The sequence below is a fragment of the Lycorma delicatula genome, chromosome 1 (assembly GCF_047948215.1).
Source record: "Lycorma delicatula isolate Av1 chromosome 1, ASM4794821v1, whole genome shotgun sequence".
Lineage (NCBI taxonomy): Eukaryota > Metazoa > Arthropoda > Insecta > Hemiptera > Fulgoridae > Lycorma > Lycorma delicatula.
Genome location: NC_134455.1, coordinates 403,510,965 through 403,536,807, shown reverse-complemented (window position 1 = coordinate 403,536,807; position 25,843 = coordinate 403,510,965). Strand labels below are relative to the sequence as shown.

At 30.6% G+C, this 25,843-nt stretch overlaps 1 protein-coding gene across 1 annotated transcript in view; it reads right to left on the bottom strand.

Annotated features, from left to right (window-relative positions):
- The window catches only part of LOC142317426 (salivary peroxidase/catechol oxidase-like), a 299,683-nt gene that overhangs the window by 43,025 nt on the left and 230,815 nt on the right, over nucleotides 1-25,843 (bottom strand). Inside the window, exons 7-9 of the mRNA XM_075353986.1 lie at nucleotides 14,963-15,187; nucleotides 14,595-14,722; nucleotides 1,697-1,810 (exon numbers count right to left, since the gene is read on the bottom strand). Of these exons, the coding sequence (XP_075210101.1) occupies nucleotides 1,697-1,810; nucleotides 14,595-14,722; nucleotides 14,963-15,187 (467 nt within the window). The remainder of the gene's footprint in view (nucleotides 1-1,696; nucleotides 1,811-14,594; nucleotides 14,723-14,962; nucleotides 15,188-25,843) is intronic.

Here is a 25,843-nt window from a genome sequence, read left to right as displayed (position 1 = left end):
TGAATAAAAAAGTAATCTGTAGCCCATTTTTGTAGTTTGTATTTTCCTGTACTTCAGACAGGAGTATATGTAAGTGTAATAAATATTTATTAATAATGAAAAGCTTAATCATTTTTAAGCATAAGAATTTGTTTTGATTATATAATTACAAACAAAATCAGTCTGGTTGTTCCAAGAGAATTTATCATCTAATAAAACACCCAGAAATTTCACTTAATGGGTGGTCTTGAAAGCTCTTTGTAACCTTTTAAGAAAGTACCGAGAGATAATTTATAATTCAGATGTTAATATACATAAGAAGAATAGGTATTCAGTAATGATGGGAGGCTTATAATTCTATTAAGGCTCTTTACAAACTACTAAATTTGTTTCTACTATAAAATTTTATTGAGAAATTAATGACTGACAAGATTTAAAAGAAAATCTCAAGTTATTTAGACTTATATAAAACTTCTTGAAATTAAAGTTTTATAAATGCAGTTTTGCATGATACATTAAAAAATATACATTTTAGAACAAAATTACTTAATTTTTAGATTTTATATTAATGTTATTTTAATTAATTTGTCATTCTTGAAAACAAATAGTTTCAAGTAGTAGGAATCGACATCCGATTTAAAAAAGATAAAATTTCATTCGTAGTTTTCTGTAACAGTTAACCTGTTTTGTAAATTAAAAAAAAAATTATTATTTCACAATTATATATTATTATATATATGTCGCTGGCAGATGATAAAAATGAAGATTCGATCAAATCCTTAAGATAGATGATCAATTCACAGAAGATGTTAAAATTACAACTCTGTGGGGTGATTTCCTTAAAGAAAGTAAGTGATTTGATAAAATCTCTTAACTGTTTTAGTGAAAAGATGAAATAAACAAGTCAAGACTCAAATAACATCACATAATGAAGGGTAGAAGGTGTGACGACTTATTTATTTGGTAAACCATGCATTATTAAATGTAGAGTATGTAATACAACAATAGTCATTGAAACACAAATTATTTATTCAAAACTAATTGAAAAAAAAAAAACTATGGAAAAACCTTATAACTTAATTAGTAATTAAGTTAAAAGTTATTTTAAAATTAGTTTTGAATAAATAATTTGTGTTTAAATGACTATTGTTACATTACCTACTCTACATTTAATAATGCATGGTTTACTAAATAAATAGTTTTAATATCTAAACAATATTCTTTCATCTTTTCATTAAAACAGTTAAGGGATTTGATCAAATCACTTACTTTCTTTAAGGAAATCACCAAACAGAGTTGTAATTTTAACATATTCCGTGAATTTATCATCAACTTTAGGGATTTGATCAAATCTTCGTTTTCATCATTTTCCTGCGACATATACACTTCCTATAAGTTCAGTTATTTATTTTTTTCTTTGATTATTTGTTTATTTATTTATTACACAGAAACAACATTCTAATGCCTAATAACAGTTACTGATGGAGGAAAATTAATCTTACAGAATAGAAAAAGCAATGTTTGAATGGCACTCAAATTTGTAACCTCTGGGTAAAGTCAGAGCATAGCAATTCTGCCATGAAGATCAGCATTATAAATAGTGTTTTGGTATTATTAGTCTATAATATTTCTAATTTCTCAATATTTAACTAAAATTGTTTAGTAACAAAAACCAAGATTAAAAAAAAAAAACAGGTATAAATAATTATATACTAGCCTCATATTTTAAATTTAATCCATATCGTTCCATAGCAGTAGGTCCTAAAAGTCGTGGCAAGAATTCTGCGTAAGTTATATGTTGTACAACAGCAGCCATAATATGTCTTGTTTCCTGAAAGATAGATAACATCGCTGAATAAATTAAGGATTTAATAAAACTTCTTTTGTTGTTATTAGTGTATATATATTATAAGGAACGCAAGGATACTGGGGGATACATATTTTCCTATAAATTGCAGAAACTGGACAACAGTTCCATGCTGTTGGGTCTTTCTTATTATCAGTCAGGTTTGTTTGATAATGGTTATATATTGGTTTTGTTTATAAATGGAATTGTGAGATTGTTATAATTTTAAAGTTTATTGAAAGTCAACAATTTTGACCTAAAACTGTTCAGGATATGACAACTCTAACCATATTTAATGTTTAACACAACTATTTTCAAAAGTGTAACAGCTAATTAAGAGATATCTCTTAAATAACTGCTCAACAGTGAAATACAAAAAATTAAAATTTAAAAAATGTTCCTTTCTCAAAACAATCTACTTTTTTTGGTATGAGATTGGTACTTGACGTGTACTGTATTACTGTAGATAACTGTTATTTATAAAGAAACTATCTGTGAAAATATTATTAAATGCCTATATTTTGGTTAGGATTGTTATAGCCTAAAGTTTTATCCTTCAAAATTTTTATTTTTCAGTGCTCTTAAATTGGTGTGTCACAACCGTATATTTTCAATTTAATGTTTTTTTATTTATTCCCCATGAGAGCTTGGGGATGTGGTGGTTTCACACAAAAAATAGATCATTTTGGGAAAGAAACATTTGATAAATTTAATCTTTGTTTTTTTTGTATTTCACTCTTGAACAATTATTTAAGGCTCGCTGAATTACAATGAACATAATTACACTGAAAAGAGTTACTATCATAAATTTGAGAATATGAAAAAGAAATTTAATTTTGGATTGAAAATCTATTTTCATACTTTATGAACACTCATATGACATATATATGTGAATAAAATAACTAAATTACAGCTTAGATAGCTAATAATAATAAATAGCAGCACTGTGGATATTAACTAGTATTAAATATTAAATTAGTATTAGGTAAAAATTACTGTAATATTAAGAAAGAAGCTGTAATAAGAAAGGTAGTCTGACAAGGATGTTACCTATCCATTAATTTTTAATTTTTATGTAGAACTAGCAGTTAATGATGTTAAAGAACAATGTAGATCTGCAGTAACAGTACAAGGTGAAAAGATAAAGATGCTGTAATTTGCTGATATAGTAATTTTAGCCAAGAGTAAAAAAAGATTTAGAAGGAATAGTGAACAGCATGGATCAAGTCCTATGCAAGAACATGAAATTAAACAAGAACAAAACAAAAGTAATGAAATGTAGTAGAAATAACGAAGATGGACCATTGAATGTAAAAAGAGGAAGAGAAAAGTTTATGGAGGTAGAAGAATTTTGTTATTTGGAAAGTAGAATTACTAAAGATGGATGAAGCAGGAGCGATATAAAATGTCTTAATAGCGCAGGTGAAACAAGCCTTCAGTCGGAAATATAACTTGTTTACATAAAAAATTAATTTAAATGTCAGGAAAAGATTTTTGAAAGTATATGTTTGAAGCACCAAACCTTTACATGGAAGTGAAACTTGGACAACTGGAGTACCTGAGAAGAAAAAATTAGAAGATTTTGAAATGTGGTGCTATAGGAGAATGTTAAAAATCAGATGGGTGGATAAAGTGACAAATGAAGTGGTTTTGCGGCAAATCGATGAAGAAAGAAGCATTTGGAAAAATATAGTTAAAAGAAGAGAGGCCACATATTAAGGCATCCTGGAATAGTCGCTTTAATATTGGAGGTACAGGTAGAAGGAAAAAATGTGCAGGCAGGCAACGTTTGGAATATGTAAAACAAATTGTTAGGGATGTAGGATGTAGAGGGTATACTGAAATGAAACGACTAGCACTAGATAGGGAATTTTGGAGAGCATCAAACCAGTCAAATGACTGAAGACAAAAAAACAGTGTAATATAAGTTATCCATTTATTGCACTTTTATACTGTTGCACATTTTCATTAACAGTAGATTCGTTTTTTAAATTTTCAATCAAATCATTACATTTTTATACAAAATTCAATAAAAATTATTTAAGTTGCACGTCAGATTGTTCTCCAAACCATGTACGTGGCAGAAAATTTTATAATATCCCATAGAATTCATGAATAAACCGTCTCCAATGACCTTATTTTAGAATATTAGTTGTTTTTAATGGCTATACCGACTGTTAAGAATGAGCGGTCTCTGCCAGTGGTTTTACTATTACCAAAATCCTAGTAAAACAAATGATGAAATTTTTATTTCATCACTTTTGAAAATATGAAAAAGAAATTTCCTATTGAATTGAAAATTTATCTTTTCTAACTATAGAAATTACTACTGAAATTATTTAATTTAATGATATTTAAAAATTTCATCTTATAAAAAGTAAAAAATTAAATTAAAACTATCTAATTGTTAAGGCATCACACTTTAATGACTCATACATCTTTAATGAAACTTGAAGGAATGATTTAGTCTAGATCTGATTCAAACTTAGACTACTCAGCATTTCAAATTAGATGGATTATTGTCATTGGGTTATTGTTGTTATTAGACCGAGGTTTAACAGTGCCATTGCATAATTATTTCTCTACTGCTACATCTACAATGTTCGTTCTCCTGAATGTTACTCACGGGTCTCTTCATTGTTTCCAAATTATTAATGATAATAAATGTCATTCCCTGACATATTTGTTGGATTAATAAATTCAGATAACATAACACATATGTATTAAATATATATAAAAATTCATTCAATATAAATTATTTGACTATTTTATATATATATTTCAGTGTAAATTTAAAAACACTTTGGTTTATTGTTGAGTTAAAATATGTCTAAAATAGCCTAGGAATATATTTTACCATTACATTTATTCAAGTATAATAACTGAGGATTTGAAACCTCAATTCCCATGCTGGGTGGATATGTTAAGCTGGAACAATGATGGGCTTCTTGCTACTATGATCTGTTGCAGCACACTATTCCTTCCACTGTACTGTTAGCAGTGCCAGTATTACTTCAGATGGCTTGAGATAAAACTACTGTGCATTTATATATAATTTTTTAAACTTTATAAACTTAACAAATGATACATTAATTTGTATCAGCATTTAAATATAAATATTTCATTCTGATTGGTATATAATAATACATTATATACTCATAGACCAGATTATGAATACTTGAATTAAAAACAAGAAATTCCTGTAGTTTTCCTGGATGAATCAAGGGAAACCATGATGATAGAAGCATCAAGAATTACACAATATTTATGCTGTAGTTGCAGATTGTGAACTATGGTAATTAGTCCAATTTGGGCTAAAGTGGTTTTCACTGGATTTTTTCATTTAGACTGGATGGAAGTTTTCCAGCTTTTCGTATGTACATGGGTTATGTTTGGGGTACTGGCCTCTAAATCACCTTATATCTCCATAACTACTTGATTTTGAGTAAACTTTGTCAGATTACTTCTATACATGGGGCACTGATGCCATTAAATTTTCAACTTTAATGGTCAAGGGGGGTGAGATTGTACAGAAAGGTCACCCATAGTATCTCAAGATGGTCTTATCATTCTTAGGCACATTTGCTAAAAATTAAAAAATAATAATATTTCAAAAAAAAAACTTTTGCAAATCACACCCCCACCCCAAAAAATGCTCTAAATAAACTAGTGACTAAGTGTATATAGTGCGTTATTAGTACCACTTCTCACCACAAGGAGCCCTAATGTAGCAATGACGTAAGTGTGCTATAGTTGTCTTTTACGTTAACCGACCGGGTTGGTCTAGTGATGAACGAGTCTTCCCAAATCAGCTGATTTAGAAGTCGAGAGTTCCAGCGTTCAAGTCTTGGTAAAGGCAGTTATTTTTATACGGATTTGAATACTAGATCGTGGATACCGGTGTTCTTTGGTGGTTGGATTTCAATTAACCACACATCTCAGGAATGATCGAACTGAGACTGTACAAGACTACACTTCACATTTACACTCATATATCATCCTCTGAAGTAATATCTGAACGGTAATTTCCGGAGGCTAAACAGAAAACGAAATAAGAAGAATTTGTCTGCTACATTGTAACGTCACACGTGCGCGGTAGAATAAAATAAAATAAATAAATAATATTTAAAATGTAAAGAAATATTTAAAGTGACCGTCAGTACCACCAACCTGCGCAAATGAAATACGGTACTCGCGTACACATTAGGTAGAATCAGTGAATAAATTAAACAAAATATTAAATATTTAAATTAAATGATAAATATTTAAAATTAACTTCTGTGTGTAAGCCGTGCTTCAGAAAAAAGCCTTGTGGCGGGAAAGTCCTAAAACTGTGTTGTTACCTTATATAAATTTTTATACACATATTGGAGATGGTGAAATTGATTTTTTTTGTGTTTTCTAATAATAAATAAATTTTTTCTTTTTATTAATGAACTTATTTTATGTGATTCTATAATAACATTGATTTATTATAATCAATCCAGAGTCTACTGAAGATTATAAAGCCGTACTCTAAGATCTCTGGGCATTTGATGAATTTTTTTCAATAGCATTATGAAATTTTAAATACCGGTACATTTAAAAATATACAGAATATTTTTAAAATGGTAGGTTGGCTATACTTTTTCGGATTCTATTTGTAAAACTAAACAAAAAAATATCCTTAGGAAAAATGGCTATTTCTCCTTAGTTTTCCCGCTGTCCATCATTAGTTATTTTTATATAAAAATGTATATCTCAAGTTCGGATAGATGAATTAGATTAATATTTGGTAAGCGTCTTGATAATAAAGTTTTAAAATTAGCAAAAAATCAGGACTTAAATATCTTTGCAAATTAAAAAATGGCGTCCATGTTTATTTTGCAATCCGTTATATCTCCATAAATATAAGTTTTATCAAAAGGTATACTTTTGCAAAAAAAAAAAAAAAATATTAAGCCTTTTATTTTGAATAAAATGATATTCTATTTTTTTAAATCGGTTAACAAATAGCCGAGTTATGACAGAAAATTTATATTGTAATTTGTTGGCCCTAAATATAGGAGCATTCTTATTTGCAGTGACTCGTACAGTGCTCTCCAGGCGTTGGAAAACCTTTATTCCGGGGTCGTTGGCATTTATGATAAAATCGCTGAGTTAGATAAACGAAACAGGGGGATAGGTTTTTGCTGGATCCCTAGCCACGTTTGAATTCTAGGTAACAAGAGGGCAGATTCTGTTGCGAAAGAAGCGTGTATTCATCCTCCTTTCACCACCCGAGTTACTACCTTTGATTTTATCAATCATATAAAACAATCACTGCGAGTAAGATGGAAAAAGTTGCTGGACGGCTGCCGTCGATAATAAACTTCGACGGATAAAGATTCAGTGTTGCCGTGAGGCTCCTCTTGCAGGAACTCTCGTCGTGAGGAAGTGGTCCTCTGCCGGTTACGGTTGGGGCATACGAGAATCACACACGAATATCTAATGTCAGGAGAAGACCCACCCCTGTGCACACGATGCGACTGCCGCATGACTGTACACCACATGCTCGTGGACTGCGTATGTTATGCGGCGTTGCGTCGTCAGTTTAATATACCCAGCAGCATTCGTGATATCTTGTGCAATGATGGCGGGATTTTGGTACGGATGTTTCTCGTTTTGCATAGTACTGGGTTACTGAAAAGGATTTAATATACTCATATATGTTTTTCTATAAGGAGAGTTTTTTAATAATTTTAACCTTTATTTTCGATTTAATTTTTTAGTTCTATGTGTTTAATTTTACTATCCGGGGTGGGGATTTTTGCACAACCCATCGGAGTTAGGTAAGTTTTTATACTTTCTTTATTCTATTTTTTTATCTTTTATATTTTATCAACTTTGTCTGTGATATTAGTTTTGGGTTTTATTTTGCTTTCTTGGCTTGTTTTAGTAAATTTTTATTATATTATTAATATTACGTTTACACCTTGTATGGTTTATTATTTTGGAGTTATTTTACCCTTTTAATAATAACTACCGGGCGATGATAACGCCCAGGCGTTTTTCGCCCACAAAAAAAAAAAAAAAAAAAATTGTAATTTTGTGTCTGTTTTTATTAGTAAATTAGTATCAAATTAAGGATATAATTTTCTCACAATAATAGATCTAATAATTAAAAAAATAAAACAACTGACTGTGATAATCCTTCCGTTAATTGTAGAACATTAGAAATACTTTTTTTTTTAAATTAATAGTTAACAATTGTTAAAAGTTATAAGAGATGTTCAAAGTGTCCACCATTAAAAATTACTGAAGTCTTTTTCTGAGAGATTGTCTTAACCGTTCAAACATTCCAGGAGTATTCCTAATTTCTTGAAATCAATTTTGGATCGTATGTTGAAGATCCTCAATGTTGAGTTGAATATGTCTCAAATGGCCCACAGATAAAAGTCAAGAGGATTTAAGTCAGGTGATCGGGGAGGCTAGGGAACTGGCCTTCCCCGGCCTATCCATTTTCCATGCAGGAAATCTGACACCGACTGATTAAAATGTGCTGGAGCTCTATCCTGGTGAAACCACATATTTCCTCTTAATTATAGAAATAGGTCTTCCAAAAAATATGAAAGATTTTCGATCAAATGAGCAAGATAATTTTCCCCATTTAAATGATTTGGTAGAATGACAGGACCTAAAAGAAAATCATTAAAAATACCCGTCCATATGTTCAGGGAATATCTTTTTTCGATAGCTATTTTGGAAGGGACCATCAGAATTCTCCTCGCTTTAGATACACAGTTTTAAAGTTATGCGAGGGTTTTTTTTGAGGGCGAAAAACGCTTGCGCGTTATCATCGCCCGGAATCTTTTTTTTATATAAAAAATAAAAGGATTTAAAACTATTCTAAAAGATGAATAAAACTTACAACTAATATCACAGGTAAAAACTAATATAAAATCAAGAGTAAATAGAATTTTACTAAGTCCAAGATGGGTGTAAAGGGCCCATTCTTGGATAACTAAAAACCATAAAGGGTCTAATATAAAACTTAAAACTAGGTTAAAAACTGAAATAACAAAATTAAGTAAAACTTAAAACTAACACAAATTATATAATTAAAACTAGGTTAAAAATAAAAATTAAAAAGTTGAAATAAACATAAAACTAACATTACTAAAATTTTACAACTAATATCACAGAGAGTTTTTAAAATATAAAAAAATAACTGTATAAAATTTAACAAATTCTCGATAAGAAGTGCAAAAGGCTTTTATCGGATAAAAAAAAATCAAAAACTCAGAAAAAAAACTTATTAAAAACTCTTCCAGCATTAAAAAAATATACGCAATGATATTAAATTTTTGCATTAACCCAGCACTACGCAGAAATAGAAACATCCGGGTTAAAATTTCATTATCATTGCACAAGATACCACGGATGTTTCTAGGTAGATTAAATTTACGACGCAACGCCGCATAACATATGCAATCCACGAGTATATGGTGCACAGTCATAGGGCAGTTGCATCGTCCGCATAGGGGTGCTTGTCCTCTTATCATCAGGTAATCGTGTGTGATCCTCGTGTGTCCTATCCGCAATCGACAGAGAACTACTTCCTCACGCCGAGTTTTTCTGTATGAGGAGTTCCATGGTAACACAGAATCTTTAATCTGTCGGAGTTTATTATCAACGGTAGCCGTCCAATCACCTTGCCACCTTGCTCTTAGTAATTGTTTTACATATTTAATGAAATCAGAAGTAGCAACTCGGGTGGTGAAAGGAGGCTGATTACATGCTTCTTTGGCAGCGGAATCTGCATGTTCATTACCTGGAATCCCTACGTGGCTAGAAACCCAGCAAAAAGTTACTTATGTGTTGCGATTATTCAACTCAGCGATCGCGTTGTAAATTTCAATGACGATAGGATGTTTGGAATAAAAGTTTTTTAAGGCTTGGAGAGCACTACACGAGTCACTGCAAATAAGAATTTTTCTATATTTAGGGTTAATGATGCGAGATACGTGCATACATACATACGTATGTACAGACGTCACGGAAAAAAAAAACTAGTGAAAATGGATTCAGTCATGGTCAAAATGGTTATTTTCGATGAAATCTGGAGGCCGAAATTCTTTGCGATCATAGTACTTCCTTTACTTCGTACAAGCAAGTAATAAATGGTAAGATAAGCATGTACGAAGTATTAAGCTTAATTTAAAGTGGAGTTACGGTATCCGAAATTTTGAGAAAATTGAACTCAAAGAAACTATTTACGCCACCCCCGTGAAGAAATTGAACCCAAAATTTTACTAACAAATTGACCCATATACACTAGTCTCTGTTTCAAATTTCATTTAAATCGGTTTATCCAGTCATAAGTTATTAATCTGCAAACACACGCCAAAATATCTACGCACATACGAAACTTACCCCTACTTTTTTTATTTTTTGAGGTTCCCGGGTCATGAAACTTCAAGAAATGCTGAAAAAAAAAATACCCCATTTTTTGTCTGATTACCGTACTTTCCTTCTTGCAGTATAGCTCTAGAGCTATTATTCCAGGAAATTAAAAAAGTAAATAAAATTTTGGTACTTTACAAGAAGATTCCCGCAGCCGATCTGGTAGTTAATCACTTGTCGTTGTAGTAAGTCAGTTGTTAGATGGCGCCACCGAAAGGGAAAAATAAGTTAAAATTATATTCTTAATTTTATATAATATAATTATAAATATAATCTAACCAAACTTAAATTTGGTTTGATTATATTTATACTTTTTGATTTATTTATTTACGCCTAGCAGAGATGCGTCCCGAAAGGCAGCCATAACAGAAGTGGATGAAGAACTTCTACCTAACCTCTCCTTTAACACTTACATGTAAATCAAATTAAACCAGCAATTGCGAGTCCTCCGGAGAAGGGATCGCATTGCTCCCTCCTTATAGTTAGTACCCCGTTGTGGCGTATTCCTGTTAGCCTATGAAGCGTTAGCACCGAAAGGACTTCAGTGGACGGTCTGAAGGGGAATTACGTCGGGAGGACAGGTTGCATAAGCCTAGCCTTCCGCGATCGGCCCATAAAATGGGTTCGATAACGCTGGTTTAACAACGGATTGGAATGCAATTAAATCCGTCCCTAAAACACAAAATACTAAATAAGACAAAACTTGTAAAATTAGACCCGTTATTTAAAAATAAACCTTAAAAACACGCCCGATAGAATCATCCAGCAGCAAGGGACTCTGTCCAGGTTCTGCGATCCGAAGGGAGAATATATAAACTCCTGCCAACTTTTCATTCCATTCCATTTATTTATATAAATTTATTATACAGTGCACCTTCAATTGTATTACGTACCGGAAATTTTCCACGTATAATGAAATCGCGTAATTGAGACTTACATTTAATGTGGAAATACAGGTTACGTTCTTGTTAAGTTATATAGTTAATTACTGTATTTTATTTTAATTTCCTTTCTTTCTTCTGTTTAGCCTCCGGTAATTACCTTTCAGATAATACTGCAGAGGATGATATGTATGAGTGTAAATGAAGTGTAGTCTTGTACAGTCTCAGTTCGACTATTCCTGAGATGTATGGCTAATTGAAACTCAACTACCAAAGAACACCGGTATCCACGATCTAGTATTCAAATATGTATAAAAAAAAACTGGCTTTACTAGGACTTGAACTCTCGACTTCCAAATCAGCTGATTTGGGAAGACGCGTTTACCACTAGACCAACTCGGTGGGTTGTACTTTATTTTACTATGTTATTATTACAGTATCATTAAATTATTTTAATAATATTACAGTGCCGGCTTTCGTAGCATGAATGGTAGCGTCTCGGCTTTTCATCCGGAGGTCTCGGGTTCGAATTCCGGTCGGGCATGCCATTTTCACACACGCTACAAATCATACATCTCATCCTCTGAAGCAATATCTCTAACGGTGGTCACGGAGGATAAAAAAAAGAAAAAAGTAAAGATATTACAGTACAATGTATCTATTTAAAAAGAAAAAAAATCGTACTATTTATTTATTTTTTCCTTTCAGTGGCGCTATCTAATTTCTAACTGATTAACTACAACGACAATTGATTAACTACCAGATCGGCTGCGGGAATCTTCTTGTAAAGTAGCAAAAGTTTTTAGTTCGTAGAAATTATTCGTGAAAAATAAAAACATAATCGTTAATTAAATTAACACTCAATACATTATTGAATAAATTTTACATCGTGCTCACGAAGGTAATTTTAAAGATATTAATAATTATTGGTAGATTTCTGAAAGTAAATACGTTGTTTAATTAAGTTGTATTACGAAATATTTGAATCGAATAGAACTTACGGATCACTTAGAATTAACGTTTATTAGAAACTCCGAATGCGTTAAGAGTTTGGAAATCATTGTACGCTATTGAATGAGAGAACGATATCTGTCGAGTAGATTATATTGGGTCAGATCAAATACGGTACGAAGAGCACAGTTTGAATGTTTAAAGATGGGAATATGGCAATAATAGCGGAGCGAGTTCGGATCGTTTACTTAGCGTTTATATTAATGAGGACGGTCCCCCCCAGAGAACGACGAACATATTAATTGTTAATTCCGGTGGAAGCTGCGGTTTCTGCTCTCTTCTATTGTTCCATCGGCTCTGAAACTTTGCAACAACTTGGTCGTTCTTTACCAAGACAATTAGTTTTTATTGCGCGCGCAACGCCTGCGGTACATAATAGAGTTTCATTTCCAACGAAGGAGGATCGGCTGTTCAGGATACTTCCCTTATACAACGCCCGAGGCTGCTGCTACATAATTCACCACATTCACTACACTTGTCCTCGTCAGAAAACTGCCGTTCGGCGACGCTAATTATCATCTGTTCGAATTTAAACACGATTCTGCTTTTACTTGAATCTTTTCTGTTTTATTACAAGATGTAATGACTACCGTATTAAATTCTTGTTACTTTATACTTGTTCAAGAACGTAAATTAATATTTCTTTTTGGTATAACTTATTGCATCTGATATCATATAGCTAGAAACGTGTTGTGGGGTTACAAAGGTATGTTCTTCTTCTCTATTCTTAGAGCTCCCCTTCAACTGAAATTTATTGATATTAGTTATATGTTAATATTATTACGTTATTTATTACTATTATTTATTTTATTACTGCTCATCACTGAAATATATTGATAATATAATCTTTTATTTTACAATTAAATTGTTCCGTTTTCATTTCTTATTTGATAAATTATTGTAATTTTACGTAATAGTAATCGTAATAATAATAATAATAATAATAATTACGCAAGTGTCCAAAAAGATTTTATTTATCATCACAAAAATGGGCCTGCATTTATCTCGCTGGTTATAACTGAAAAACTTTCACGACTTTCGTTTTAAAGTGCTTCAACATGTGTCGTGTTTGGTTCTCAAAGGATATTTCCTGTTCCCAAACTTAAAATACAGACTTTGTGGACGAAATTTACTTCAGATGATAAGGTGAACCTGAGATAACCGCTTAATTTGCAAAGTTAATCAAATCGCATTTTACTGAGGGTATTAAATGGTTGAAAAGTCGTTGGTCTAATTGTAAAAAAAAATTTTTTTGAAACATTTTTTATTTTCTTCCAGACAAGAACTTTCCGATCGGTACTTGTACAGATAGATAGATAGATAGAGATAGAAAGAGGGAGAGAGAGAGAGAGAGAGAGAGAGAGAGAGAAGTAAGATATATATATATATATATATATAGAAAGAGAGAGAGAGAGAGAGAAGTAAGAGATATATATATAGAGAGAGAGAGAGAGAGACAGAGAGAAGTAAGAGATAGATAGATAGAGAGAGAAAGAGAGTGAGTGAGAGAGAGAGAGAGAGAGAGAGAGAGAGAGAGAGAGAGAGAGAGAGAGAGCGAGAGAGAGAAAGAGTTTACTATATTAATTTTGTAAATTTTGTAATTTTCAGTTTATAATTTTAATTAATAACTAGCAGACCCGGCAATGTTTTTCTATTGCTAGATTTGAGTATATATATATAGATTAAATGAACACAATTGAAAGTTTGATAAAACATTTAACAAAATGAATATTATGGAACTTCACAAAATTTAACCTTTCACTTTATCCCTTTTTACATTTTCTCTTTTTGCCTTTCCCGTTTCCCAATTTCCTCCTTTCCCTATTTCTATCTGCTCCCCTTTCCCTTTTTCCCGCGCTTAAATCAGTCCAATATTTTTTAGTCTCTAGCGGACACACGTACGAATATTGCCGTTTATATAATATATAGAAGAAAAAAGTTTGTTTGTATATTTCTTTGCTTGTTTTATAAATATCTCGACACCGGCGCCACCTAGCGGGTATAGGTTTTACAACAATTTTTCTTTTCACGTAACTAATATATATTCTGAATATAAGACAAATCGGTCCATAAATACAATTTTTCGAAATATCTCGACTTCAGCACCACCTAGCAGATCCATTTTTCGCAAAACAATCTCTTTTCACGTAACTGATATATATATATATTCTGAATATGAGCAAAATCGGACCATAAATAACATTTTTTAAAATATCTCGACCCCAGCGCTACCTAGCGGGTCCAAACTAATTCAGAAACCTTCGCGGGCGTGCGTACAACAACTCATTGCAATCAAATGAACGGTACAAGAACGCATACGGGACAAACAAACATTCATTTTTATATACATAAGTTAAAATATAATTAAACAATTTAATGGTTTTATTAAAGATTTATTTAAAAAAATTTCATATTATTTTTAAACTGAAAATTAATTAATTAATTAATCTTACCTGATATATTGTTTCGTCATCCCAGTGCGGATTTATAGCTGCTAATCTTTCAGCATACAAATTATGAACTCTAACAAAAACTGTATGTAAAACTCCTAACGCCAGTTGTTCATTGACTCGATTATCACCTTTAAGAAGCCATACGATATTTTAAAATATTAAAACCCTTCAGTAATAAAAAAAAATATCAGTTACATGATTAAATAACACAGTAATACTTGCATAATATTTTTAAATTAAATTTACATAGTAACTGGAACAAAGTGTGTGTGTGTGTGCGTGTGTGCGCGCGCGCGAACACACACACACTTTTTTATAAAAAAATAAAGTATTAAAATATAATAATTATGTTTATTGATTTGTTTTACCTGCAAGAAAACAAAACTGATTCGGCGTAGGTCTTATACATCCATCATCTGGTTGTTCAATTTTTGGAGGTAAAATTGGTTTTAAACCAAGACTTTTAAATAAATCTACTGTTTTCATAAATCCTCCTTGCAGCTCTCTTATACTATCTGCTTTTCGATAACTTGAGCCGTAAACAAAATTTGCATCCATGTATGATGTAAGTGAATTTATTTGTACTCTACTACCTGAAAAAACAAAAATAAAAAAATAGGATTTCAATGACTTGAGTTTGATTAAAACTACAGGATTACTGATATTCGTTCACATAGATATTAATGAGTCACTAATGACTTAATTACTGATGCGATTATAAATAAAAATATTTAAAAAAATTATTTTTTAAAAAAGCTTTTATTTAACTAATATTAATATTAACATTCATAAAAAAAGGAAACAAATTAGAAAAAAACCTCTAAAATGTAAAAAATAAGAATTAAATCAAATTGAGAATTTTAAACAAAAAAATATAATAAAAATGTACTAAAAAGTAAAAAAATAAATTATATAAATATCTAATAAATAAAAAATAAATAAATGTAATAATTATTAAATTTTAAAATTAAAAGTAATGAAAATATTTAGTTAAATAAAAGCGTGGCGTAGTTTTTATAACAATGTTTTCGAATAAGTATTTATAGACATTTCTGTATTTTAAAATATATTTTTTGTTTAATGAGGTTGTTTAGTATATGTATATACTTTATTTACCTGTAATAAAATAACTCAAATTTTAATTCTTTGATGGTTCAAATTTGCACCGAGATGACCTTTAATGGTTAATAAGATTAAAAATAAAAATTAAATTTAGAAATCTTTCACAAAGTTATAACATTTTGACGGTAATCTGAAAAATTATTAATTATTATCATTATTATAACTGTAAAATCGTAATTATGAATTCATTAAATAAAAATTCATAATTAATTAAAATGAAACTTTTAGCGGAAAGAGTGCGTTCAATTTGGCTTAGATTACAAGCAGAATTCGAAGATGAACTTCAACTATGTGAGAACACGTACAAAGAAAGCGAGCTGGTACATTTTTCCAGATTGTTACTCGTAGCTAGTCATTCTCAACTGGAGAGGATTCAGCAGACCTTTCCGCCTCCTCGCGTCGTTATTAAAAATGAAAATGGAGATTAATTGTTGTAAAAATAAATGTTGTGTTGTTTTAAATAAATTATAAAAACTGCGCCACGCTTTTATTTAACTGAATATTTTCATTACTTTTAATTTTAAAATTTAATAATTATTACATTTATTTATTAGATATTTATATAATTTATTTTTTACTTTTCAGTGCATTTTTATATTTGTTAATATATTATATTTTTTATGTTTAAAATTCTCAATTTGATTTAATTCTTATTTTTTACTTTTTAGAGGGTTATTCTAATTTGTTTCCTTTTTTTATTAATGTTAATATTAATATTAGTTAAATAAAAGCTTTTTTTAAAAAATAATTTTTTATATGTAATCAAATATATTTTTGTAATTTTTTTGTTTTTTGTATTTTTTTAAAGAATAATTAAAAGTAAAAATATTTATTTTTACACATCGAAGTTACATACGTGTACCAAATTTCAATTATTTTTATACGATAGTTCATGAGAAATGAAAATTTTCAACTAAATGCATGAATTTAGCGTAAGGTTTTTTTTAACTTTTATAGGTAGTTTCGTAAGAAAGTTACCTATTCGAATTATGGGTACCATAATTCGACTTCGGGAAAATTTTGACATATCTTCGCGTTTCACATCCCCTAGACCCCAAAACCACCGTCAGTTGATAAGTTTATAAATACATATATATATATATATATATATATATATTTCACTTTCTTGTGGACACGATAACTGCCGTAATTTTGCGCAAATCACTATCAAATTGATACATAAAATATAACGATCAGAAATCTCAATCTAGTTCGTTAATGGGCGAAATCGAATCATGGGGCTAGAAATAGGGGGGCTTTTTCGAAAAAATAAAATATCGCTATAACTTTCTTATTAAGTAAAATATCGAATTCGTTTAAAAATCCTACTATCCTTTGGATAAGGGCCTAAAAGGTATTTAAGTAAAGTTTTTTGATATCACCAACCGTTTGCCCATGGGGTGGAAACAATGGGGTTTTGAACACAAAAAAAATCATACCTCCGTTAATAGGTACAGTATCGAACCGGTTTAAAGTGGTCTTTAGTCCTTTAAATATTACTTAACAATTGTAATGATTTTGATATGACCAATTTTTGATATGACCAACCCTTACGACAAGGGATGACCAAAATATTGCTGGAATAGTAAGAAGATGGGGCTGTCGCCTTCTAAACATGAAACCATTATTGTATTGTGTAAATTTGAAGTTTTTCTTAACTTTAAGGTGGAAATGTTTTTTATCCCCTACTTAGCATTGTCCAAGATGAACGAAGCAGGAGGGATATAAAATGCCGAATAGCACAAGCTAAACGAGCCTTCAGTCAGAAATATAATTTTTTAACATCAAAAATTAATTTAAATGTCAGGAAAAAAATTTTTGAAAGTATATGTTTGGAGTGTCGCTTTATATGGAAGTGAAACTTGGACGATCGGAGTATCTCAGAAGAAAAGATTAGAAGCTTTTGAAATGCGGTGCTATAGGAGAAAGATAAAAATCAGATGGGTGGATAAAGTGACAAATGAAGAGGTATTGCGGCAAATAGATGAAGGAAGAAGCATTTGGAAAAATATAGTTAAAAGAAGAGACAGACTTATAGGCCACATACTAAGGCGTCCTGGAATAGTCGCTTTAATATTGGAAGGACAGGTAGAAGGGAAACACGTACGCAGTCCACGTTTGGAATATGTAAAACAAATTTTTGGGGATGTAGGATGTAGAGGGTATACTGAAATGAAACGACTAGCACTAGATAGGGAATCTTGGAGAGCTGCATGAAACCAGTCAAATGACTGAAGACAAAAAAAAAACTTAGCATTGGTGAGATCTACTTCCCCCTTCCGGCATGCCGAAAAGGGTTTTTTTTAAAAATATTTTAATTTATTAATAATTATTAACCTGTGATTGTAAAAATAAATATTACGATAAATAATTCAATAATAACAATAAAAAAAAAACCAAAAAATATCAGAAATTATTAATGTAATAAATTTTTATGTACTTTTCATTTAAAAAAAAATGTGTATAATAGGCGCACAACATGTGGTGTCCACATCAGTTTTTTTATATTTATTTTATAGTTACATTAATGAAAAGGATATCTTAAGTTTTTCGTTTGAAATTTAAAAATATTCTTTGCCTGCTTTTTCAAATTTATCGTCTACTCATTATAAAAAAAAAAAAAAAAAAAATAACATAAATACAAGCAACGTATATTATACATACATTTATAAATATTTAACCCAACCACCAAAGAACACCGGTATACTAGATCGTGGATACCGGTGTTCTTTGGTGGTTGGGTTTCAATTAACCACACATCTCAGGAACGGTCGAACTGAGAATTGACAAGACTACACTTCATTTACACTCATACATATCATCCTCATTCATCCTCTGAAGAATTATCTAAACGGTAGTTACCGGAGGCTAAACAGGAAAAGAAAGAAATATTTAACTTATATATATATATATATATATATATATATATATATATATTTCATATTTCACTTCTTTAAGGACACGATAACTGCCGTAATTGTGTGCCAGTTACTTACCAATTGATACATAAAATATAATAACCCAAAATCTCGGTCTATTTCATTAATGGGAAAAATCTGTCAATAGGGGTAGAAATGTTGGGGGGGGGGGGGCTTTTTCTAAATAACAAAATATCGCTACAACATGAAATGCTACATTCAAAAAAAGAAACAAGAAAAATGTATTTGTTTTTTCGCAAATAAATATCTTTATCATTGAAACCGGTAGGCCGGCTTATATTTTATTGAATAAAACCTTATAAAATAAAGTTGTGTGAAAAATAGTCTGAAAAATGATAAAAATCGTCTGTCTATTCGGTTGAAACAATACGAATAATTTTTGTGAATGAATGATTTGGACATTATAATGATGGTTTTTTAAATTATTTTATTTAAAAAAAATGTTTCATATAATTTCGACTAATTCGATTTATTTTAGATGACTAATTGATCTCCGTAGCGGAGTGGTAATATTTTGGACTTTCATCTGGAAGTCTCAGGTTCAAATACCGATCAGGCATGGCATTTTACATACGCTAAATATTTCCATTTTCATATTCCCATGTAAAAACTTCATTGAAAACTTCTATAGTGTAATTCCTTAGTCCAAAAATATATTAAAATGCTTATTTTATTGGTTTAAATTTTTTTAAATTGATGAATCGAAACAAATTACTGACTTGAACTTAATTATAAAATAAATGAATCGCTTTTTTTCAAGTTAAATTAATCAATGAAAATTTTAAATTTATAATATTTTAGTACGTAAAAATTACGGATAAAGTGACAAATGAAGAGGTATCGCGGCAAATAGATGAAGACAGAAGCATTTGGAAAAATATAGTTAAAAGACGAGACAGATTAAAAGGCCACATACTAAGGCATCCTGGAATAGTCGCTTTAATATTGGCAGGACAGGTAGAAGGAAAGATTGTGTAGGCAGGCCACGTTTGGAATATGTAAAAGAAATTGTTAGGGATGTAGGATGTAGAGGGTATACTGAAATGAAACGACTAGCACTAGATAGGGAATCTTGGAGAACTGCATCAAACCAGTCAAATGACTGAAGACAAAAAAAAAAAAAAACGTAAAAATTTTGGTATTTAAATATATATATATTTAAAATCATTAATTTATTAATTAAAAATTTTTATCATAATTTTAATGAAGTATTTCTCTCTCGACTTACCCATCTTTACATAATTAAGAAAATTGAATAAAAACGAAACTTTTTAAATAATACATTTAAATAGAATGATTTGACCGGATAAAATATAGGGCGCAGGCCCCAGGTTATGCATTTGAATAGTTGACGCAGGTCGTATAGGGATGTTGCGCTACGCAACCCCATTCTGACACCCTGAGTACCAGGCTGTTAGCTATTTGCAAGAAGTTATGCAAAACAACCTACCCTTATACTACAGTCTGATCGATATCAACTACTGCGCAAGTCAGTCAACTCCATATCGTTTTCATGTATATATTTATTACGTTATTAAAAAAAAAAAAAAAAAAAAAAAAAAAAATACGAATTTTATTTCTTTCGAATTGATTTTTATAAAATCAAATAAGAATTAGAAAATTTTTAAATTTAATAATAATGTAAATAATTAATTATGAAGACATAATATATAAAAAAAAAATCTGATGCGGACACCACATAACTTCCTTGTGAGCATATTAAATTACACATACACATTTTTTACTTCACTTCATTTAAACTTATTTCATTTGAAAGTGAGATATGATCCTCCAATTCTTTAATAAAGCGGACAGTTACACAGTTTTTATTAACATAAAATATTTATACAATTATTAATTCATGAAATATTAGGATTGAGTAAAAGTCTCTTTTCTTTATTACTCGTATTACTAGATCAGTATTATTTGTATCTTCGTGAGTTGCTGATTAACAAAAGTTTCAGATTTCTGGTGTTTCGTATAAATAAAAGTTAATAATAATTAAACTATTCCGTTTAGTGAACTCCTGTATACCGGTTACAAATGTTAATTTCGATCTTACGGTGTAAAATATTCAGTTTTTATTATCGGATTATTCGGTGAATAATCAAAAATGAAAAAGAAACAATCATACAGAAAAAAGAAAGATAACATGAAGAAATATATCTAAAAAAACGACAAAAAGATAAATATGAAGGGGAAGAAAATGTTAAGAACAAGGGAAGAATAAAAAAATTAAGGGAAGACGATAAATATAAAGAGAAGAAAACGTTAAGACACAAAGGAAAGAATAAAAAGATTAAGACAGGAAGATAAATATAAAAAGAAAAAAAATTGGAAACTAGAGAAGATGTACCCAAATTAAGATAAGAATAATTTAATATCAAACCAAAGAGCGATTAAACGATTGGCAACAGAAAAAAAAAAATAAAATGATGATCAACTTCTACTTAGGGAGAATATTGTCCGACAATATCAGAGGAATAATGAACTAAAAGATAAGAATTTTTTGCAATTTATTAAAGATCGGGCATGTATGTGCCTCAGTGTATATGTTGTTCTTGTGAGGATCTATTTTTCAGTCACTCTGTAGTTAACTTTAATGAAAATAAAATTTAACAGAAATTAAACTAAAAAATAAAAAAAAATAATACGATTCTAAATTATAATTTTCAATTAATATATTAAATAATCAGATGTTTCATCAAATCTATTACATATTCACATATTTAACGCCTATAAAATTGCATTTACATATTTTTAAAAGTACATAAAATTTTATTTCCCAAATAACTTTGATTTTTTTCATATTTTTTTTTTATTGTTATTATTCAATTATTGTAAAACTTTTTTTTTACAATCACGGGTTAATTAATAAATCAATATATTTAAATTTAAAAAAAGTTAAAAAAAAGAAAAGGAGTTGAACTTGGATTCGAACCGATGTGTCTTCCCCTTGTAAGAGCCAAATATTTCATTACTTAAAATTTCATTTTGCTATAACTCTAGAACCAATGAAAATAAGTACCACTTATGATATATCGTTGAAAAGCTCTCGATGAGGGCTTATTACTGTAGTTAAGAAAAAGTCCAAAATCCAGCTTTTTGTTTGATTTTGAGCTTCTTTGGACACTTTTGGTGCAGTAGATTGGAATCAAAAGGGGAGCTGAACAACTAGATGTTACAACAATCCTAAATCCAAAATTTCAACATCCTACGGCTAGTGGTTTTTGAGTTATGCATACGTACGTACAGATGTCATGCTGAAACTAGTAAAAATGGATTCCGGTATAGTCAAAATGGATATTTTCGTTAAAATATGGAAACCGAAATTTTTCGCGATTACAATACTTTTACTTCGTACAAGTAGGTAAAAATAACTTATAACATAATATTTTATTTTAATTTCATATTAGTATTTATAATTACATATTATTTTTGTTTGTCCGGACAAATAAGAATCACATTTGGGTAATAATTTAAAACTTCTTTTATTTTCTCAATATTTTTTTTTCATTTTTACTTCTTTGTACGAAGTAAAGGAAACATTGTAATCGCGAAAAAATTTGGTTTTCAGATTTCAACGGAAATATCCATTTTGATTACGTTGAATCCAGGAAATGTGTCCAAAAAAGCTCCAAACAATTTTTTAACTGCAGTAGTAAGTCCTCATTGAGAACTTTTTAAGGATTGCAATCGACTGAAATAAACGTCTAAAAAAATCTAAAATCATAATAAATTTGGATTTTTTCTTAATAGCAGTAATAAGCACTCATTAAGAGCTTTTCGACGATATCATAAGTAGTATTTATTTTAATCGGTTCCAGAGTTATAGCCAAATCAAATTTTAATTAGTGAAATATTTGGATCTTACAAGGGGAAGGATCGGTTCGGATTAGACTTCATTGGATTTTTGCCTTTTTTGGATACTTTTGATCTAGTCGATTACAATCAAAAAGGGAGGTGGACAACTAGATGTTACAACAGTCTTAAATCCAAAATTTCAACATCGTATGGCTAATCGTTTTTGAGTTATGCGAGAAATACAGACGTCACGCCGAACTAGACAAAATGGATTCAGGGATGGTGAAAATGGATATTTCCGTTGAAATCAAAAAACCGAAATTTTTCGTGATTAAAATACTTCATTTACTTCGTACAAGGAAGTAAATAACCAACCATTAAATATAATAATCATCTCGTTCAAGGTCTGTCTGTTGATTTACGAATAAGACGCGATTCACATGTAATTACGAAAAGAGACCTATTTTATCCAACGGAATATATTACTCGAACGTTTTTGACAAATTGATGGAGCTGAAACTTAAGTGCTCTACTTTACGCCCTAATAGATACTTTTATTAATTCTAAATGTAAATTTTTAAATCTAAGTCCTCAATCTAAATTCAACATTTATTAAATCAAGACATGAAATTAATATGTTCTATTTTATAAACATTTTCAGAATTTATTTCTATTTGCCCAATTTAGAATTTGTGTTGCATATGAATCATTTTTCTTTTAGAGGTATATTATAGATTTTTTATTGCTGAATTTTTTTATGAAATTCACTTGTAAATATTTAATTTGATTTTGTTGTCCTTAATAGATAAATTCTTTCTTGTTATCTTGTTTTATTTACAATCAGTTTCCCAAATAACGAAAGTATTAGTAAATTGTATCAAGTAATGATACCTTCCAAGATAATACATTAAAATTCTGAACAATTCAAATAAAAATATAACGAATAAAATATAACCAAAAATGCACACAAGTCCGTAAAAAAATATACGTAAATCAGTATCTAATGAAACAAACCAAAAAAAGAATAAATGGTCTACACAATAAAACAAAGAAAAGGAAAATATTTATCGCACAACGATCTTAAGATCCAATATTTTTTTTTTGTCTTCAGTCATTTGACTGGTTTGATGCAGCTCTCCAAGATTCCCTATCTAGTGCTAGTCGTTTCATTTCAGTATACCCTCTACATCCTACATCCCTAACAATTTGTTTTACATATTCCAAACGTGGCCTGCCTACACAATTTTTCCCTTCTACCTGTCCTTCCAATATTAAAGCGACTATTCCAGGATGCCTTAATATATGGCCTATAAGTCTGTCTCTTCTTTTAACTATATTTTTCCAAACGCTTCTTTCTTCATCTATTTGTCGCAATACCTCTTCATTTGTCACTTTATCCACCCGTCTGATTTTTAACATTCTCCTATAGCACCGCATTTCAAAAGCTTCTAATCTTTTCTTCTCAGATAGTCCGATCGTCCAAGTTTCACTTCCATATAAAGCGACACTCCAAACATATACTTTCAAAAATATTTTCCTGACATCTAAATTAATTTTTGATGTAAACAAATTATATTTCTTACTGAAGGCTCGTTTCGCTTGTGCTATTCGGCATTTTATATAGCTCCTGCTTCGTCCATCTTTAGTAATTCTACTTCCCAAATAACAAAATTCTTCTACCTCCGTAATCTTTTCTCCTCCTATTTTCACATTCAGCGGTCCATCTTTGTTATTTCTACTACATTTCATTACTTTTGTTTTGTTCTTGTTTATTTTCACGCGATAGTTCTTGCGTAGGACTTCATCTATGCCGTTCATTGTTTCTTGTAAATCCTTTTTATTCTCGGCTAGAATTACTGTATCATCAGCAAATCGTAGCTTCTTTATCTTTTCACCTTGTACTGTTACTCCGAATCTAAATTGTTCTTTAACATCATTAACTGCTAGTTCCATGTAAAGATTAAAAAGTAACGGAGATAGAGAACATCCTTGTCGCACTCCCTTATATATATAAGATCCAATATATGCAACCTTTTCAGTCGTCTCACATCCTTATTGTTATCCAATAGAAAAGTAGCCGATTATTTTCATGCGCGTTAATTCCTTTTTTCTTCACTGTCACTTGATTTTCCCATGTTAAGCGGGAGTCTAAATGGAGTCCTAGATATTGTAAATTGTTCGAATTAGCCCCGGTTTTGGCATCAAACCTCGTTTAGCTGAGATATTTGCTCTAAGGATGACAATGGATGTCTGGAAAATTCTGTGATGAAGCTGCAGTGTGAAAGGGAGTAGGGATTGCCTCGCTCCCGAAAACGGACCAGAGCAGATAGAAATAATGTGTATTATCATTAGAGGCTTATTAAATTTGTGAATCTGTTTCTTGATTTTTTTTTTAGTAAATCAAGAGGACTTTGAGTAAATTGAATTGTAGGTTAAATTTTCGTTGTTGCAAACAACACTTTGTTTTGTTGGTATCTATATATTTGTCGATCTAAATATTTTTGTCCCAGTTTCAAAGGCATCGAGAAAACGGCGTATCATGTGCTTTTCGAATGCCCGAAATTCCATCTCAGGGAAAAACACACTGGTGGCCAAGCTGAAAATAGACAGATTGTTACCATCTGAGGATCTCAAATAGATAATTGTCACTTGGGTCAACAACTGGCAAGCAGTGCCGGACTGGGCCAGTACTGTAATGTCAAAACTACGAGCCCAAGAAAACGTTAGGAAAGGAAGAGCGATGGGGATGCCTTGACGCTAAGGTCTGGGGACAAACTGCCTGCGGAGCTCCTGGAGGGTCCTGGGACACTGGAATCGTCCCGAAATGATGAAGTAGCTGGCACTCCTGGTGGTGACATCACCGATGATTGCACACCTCACGAACAGAAAGCCGCTCCTCTCCCGAAATATTGCCTTGCAGGGATTTCGGGAAAGAAAAAGGCCTTATCTACACGTCTACTTTTATACGGATTTGAATACTAGATCGTGGATACCGGTGTTCTTTGGTGGTTGGGTTTCAATTAACCACACATCTTAGGAATAGTCGAACTGAGACTATACAAGAGTATACTTCATTTACACTCATACATATCATCCTCTGAAGTATTATCTGAAAAGTAATTACCGGAGGTTAAACAGGAAAAAGAAGAGGTACTTGCTAGCACTCAGCGGCCTAGGCGTGGCAGCGAATTGCTGTCTGACGAGATAAATTAATTATTGATAGTCATATATGTTTTAGTAGTTGACGGGGTGTATAAATAGCACGGGTAGTATTAAGTCATTAATTTGGTTAAATTTGGCAATTATAAATTTGCTGTCACAAATTTATCACCTATTAGCGTTTATTATTTGTTTAATAAATGAAATCGAGCCGGTAAGAATTTT